At 33.8% G+C, this 2908-nt stretch overlaps 1 protein-coding gene across 6 annotated transcripts in view; it reads left to right on the forward strand.

The window, feature by feature from the left end:
- Nucleotides 1-2908, forward strand: part of LOC136789698 (coiled-coil domain-containing protein 138-like) — a 33338-nt gene that overhangs the window by 17634 nt on the left and 12796 nt on the right. For all 6 annotated transcript variants that reach the window (XR_010828616.1, XR_010828617.1, XM_066990484.1 and 3 more), the window contains exons 6-7: nucleotides 1023-1178; nucleotides 1976-2092. Coding sequence is in view for 4 of the 6 variants with exons in the window: in XM_066990484.1 (XP_066846585.1) it covers nucleotides 1023-1178; nucleotides 1976-2092 (273 nt within the window). In the remaining 2 variants the exon portion in view is untranslated. The remainder of the gene's footprint in view (nucleotides 1-1022; nucleotides 1179-1975; nucleotides 2093-2908) is intronic.

Raw genomic sequence — 2908 nt, forward strand, 5'->3', positions numbered from 1 at the left:
ATCTTAAACTTATTCTGGTTACTGCTACAGTACAACACTGTCCTTTATGAATAAAACCAGCTGAAATGTAGTTAGAGAAGTCAGATAACAAATTTTAATTTGATAAGCCAGAGATGATTGTACTGCTGTTATACTTTGGGGAAATGGTCTTTAATGTGGGAAAGGATAAATGCAGTGTTCATATATAGTTCCAAAAGGATCACCTTGTTTTCCTTAAAATACCTTCTTGCATCACTTAATGAAATACTTTCTGTCTCCATGTTATTCCAGTCAGTGGCAAGTCCTCTGCTAGTACTCTGCCAACATTTCCCGACTGGTAATGACTTTCTCCCGCTAGAGGCTAAACTGAAATGAGAAAGAGAGATATTCACGCCATTCTACTTGATCTATATCAGATGCCTTAAAACTGTACTGTCTCTATATAGCCAACATATTTCTCTGTGTACGTAGGTTTTAGCGTACTTTAGTCGCAAGTGATATATGAGCAGCATCAGTAGTTATAATTCTGAGTGAAGAGAAGAACAGTTGTCTGAAGGTAGATACAAGAAGACCTGTGAAGGTTTTAAAGAGCTGTTTGTGCAGCCTGTCTTCAGGAACCTCTGGATACCTTTCACAGAGTTTTTCTGTACAGTTGTAGTAGAGGGACAGAATGACAATGTCATGAAGTCTTTATTCTTCTAACGGTGCTACTTACACAGTTAAAATTTAGCATAAGTAGATTGTATGAAATAAAGCAAAGGAGTGTATCACATGTATCAAAATGAGGATTTCCACAAGCACAGATCATTAAAGATTTGCTTTTTCCTTTTTAAAGCATTTCGTTAGAATTATAAAATAGATTGATTTTGTATGTGAAAATCTCTTCCCAATTCTTCCCAAGCCTTTCATAAACATTTGTCTAAGCACATAATAAAGCATTTGCGTATTACTAATGTACTCATATATTTTAGTCTATTGGTGTTGTGGTTTAGAAAATCATAAACTTGAAAGCTGAAATAACTGATGTTGTGGATGTATTACAGGTACTACTGAATTCAAAAGTTTACGACCTCTTAACTATTCTTATGGACTGGATCTCAAACGAACACCTTAGCAAAATAGAAATACAAGGAGAGAGAGAGGGCAATGATAAACCTCAGTGTGCTAAAGAAAACTGCACTCCAGAAAATTGTATGAAGGTAAAGGCATTTGAATTTGTTGAGGCTAAAATGTTAAGATTCTTTTTATTATTTTTGAGAGTGTAACAGGTCAGCCTGTTTTATACGCGCTTTGAATACATTAATTAAAAGAAAATGACAGTCCATCAGTATTAATTCCAACAGTGAGATATAAGAGATAATTTGTCATTCGTGGAACATACAGATCATTTTTAAGGAAATGTGTACTGTTCAGTCTGAACTTTAGATTCCACCTGTCTTTCTCTTTTAAGTCATTTTTATCAGCTGATAATTTGTCTTGTGTTTTATCTGTAATACTGTATGTAATTCCTTTTTTCTAAGGAGATATACACATCTAATTTAAAGTATTTTAGTGCTGATATTAGGTATTAAAAGTTCAATTTATGTCTTATAAAAGATGATACCATGCAATTCTTTTAACACCGTCTTTCTTGGGATACCAAGGCTTGGAAATCAGTGAGGTGTTCAGGAAATCTGCTTTTACAGTGTTTTTTTCATTATATTTAAAATTTGTAGCCATTGGTATTAGACTTCAGAGTCTGAGCTCACACAATGTCTTTCCACTTTTTGTGTAAACCTGTGTAAAATGTAAATTCAGTATATGTATATAATTCTGTTACCTGTACCAGGTCTGCACAGTGAGTATTTGCACATGTAGTCTGTTAAACTCTGGGAATAAGTTTATTTTACTTTAGTGTTGTTTTGTTTTGTTTTTCTTTGTTTGCTTTTTACTTGTGGTTAGCTTATACTGTAAGTTCATATACTGCATATAACTTTGCCATTCTGTATTTTTACAGCTTTTGCATGTGGTCACTGGACAGCTCCAGTGGATGCCATTTGTGGATCCTAAACTATATATGCCTGTCATTCAATTTATCTACTGGTCTCTAAGGCAGATAAACACTGGTAATAAGGTAAGTTCCCGAGTGATATTTTGTATTATAAATGAGTATGAAAAGTAGATGTTTTCAGGGATTATATATAAAAGAAACTTTGCTCTCTTTGCAAAGCATAAATTCCTACCACAGATACATAGCAAATGAAAAAATAATTCTCATCAAATTAACTTTCTCACATTCATTGTTATATTTTGCACCATGTATGTAAACATATTTTTACATACATATGTGATCTTTGTTGCAGCAGTGTCTAGCATCTCAGGAATGATATTTTACCTATGTGCTTACAAAACTTGTGAACTAGGAAAAGAAATATATTTTTGTTCACTTTATGCATGAGATTTGTTGAAATTGATGGCAATGTGTGGCAAAGTAGCAAAGGAATTTTGATTTCTTTGTTCTCTACTCAGTGTCTAACTGAATAGAACTGTAAGCTGGTGGTTCTAGTGCTAATAAGAAAATATTCTAAATGAGCATGTTATTAAGTTTGATTCCGAAGTAATATTTCTGTACAGTTTGTTGAAAAGTCCAATACGTCTTACCTGTACGGTATTCTTAAGGTTCATGTTTAGACCTTAATTCTGTAAATGCTTTTGTAGGATCTAGCTTCAGGCATCTTCAGAAAAGAGTATAGTGTAGTAGGCAGCGTTGATTAAAGCTGAGTTTGAACTGACTTTATTCTGGAACCAGAGGCAAATTAAATAATGTCAGCATATCAGGGGTCCTGACTACCTTGTCTTTTTGTGAAGTGTGTGTTGACAAGGCCCTGTGCTAATGTTGTTCAACTGCTTATGGAACGCAAAGTAGTACAGATTATATTGCAATACATGG

This window comes from Anser cygnoides, chromosome 1, assembly GCF_040182565.1.
Source record: "Anser cygnoides isolate HZ-2024a breed goose chromosome 1, Taihu_goose_T2T_genome, whole genome shotgun sequence".
NCBI lineage: Eukaryota > Metazoa > Chordata > Aves > Anseriformes > Anatidae > Anser > Anser cygnoides.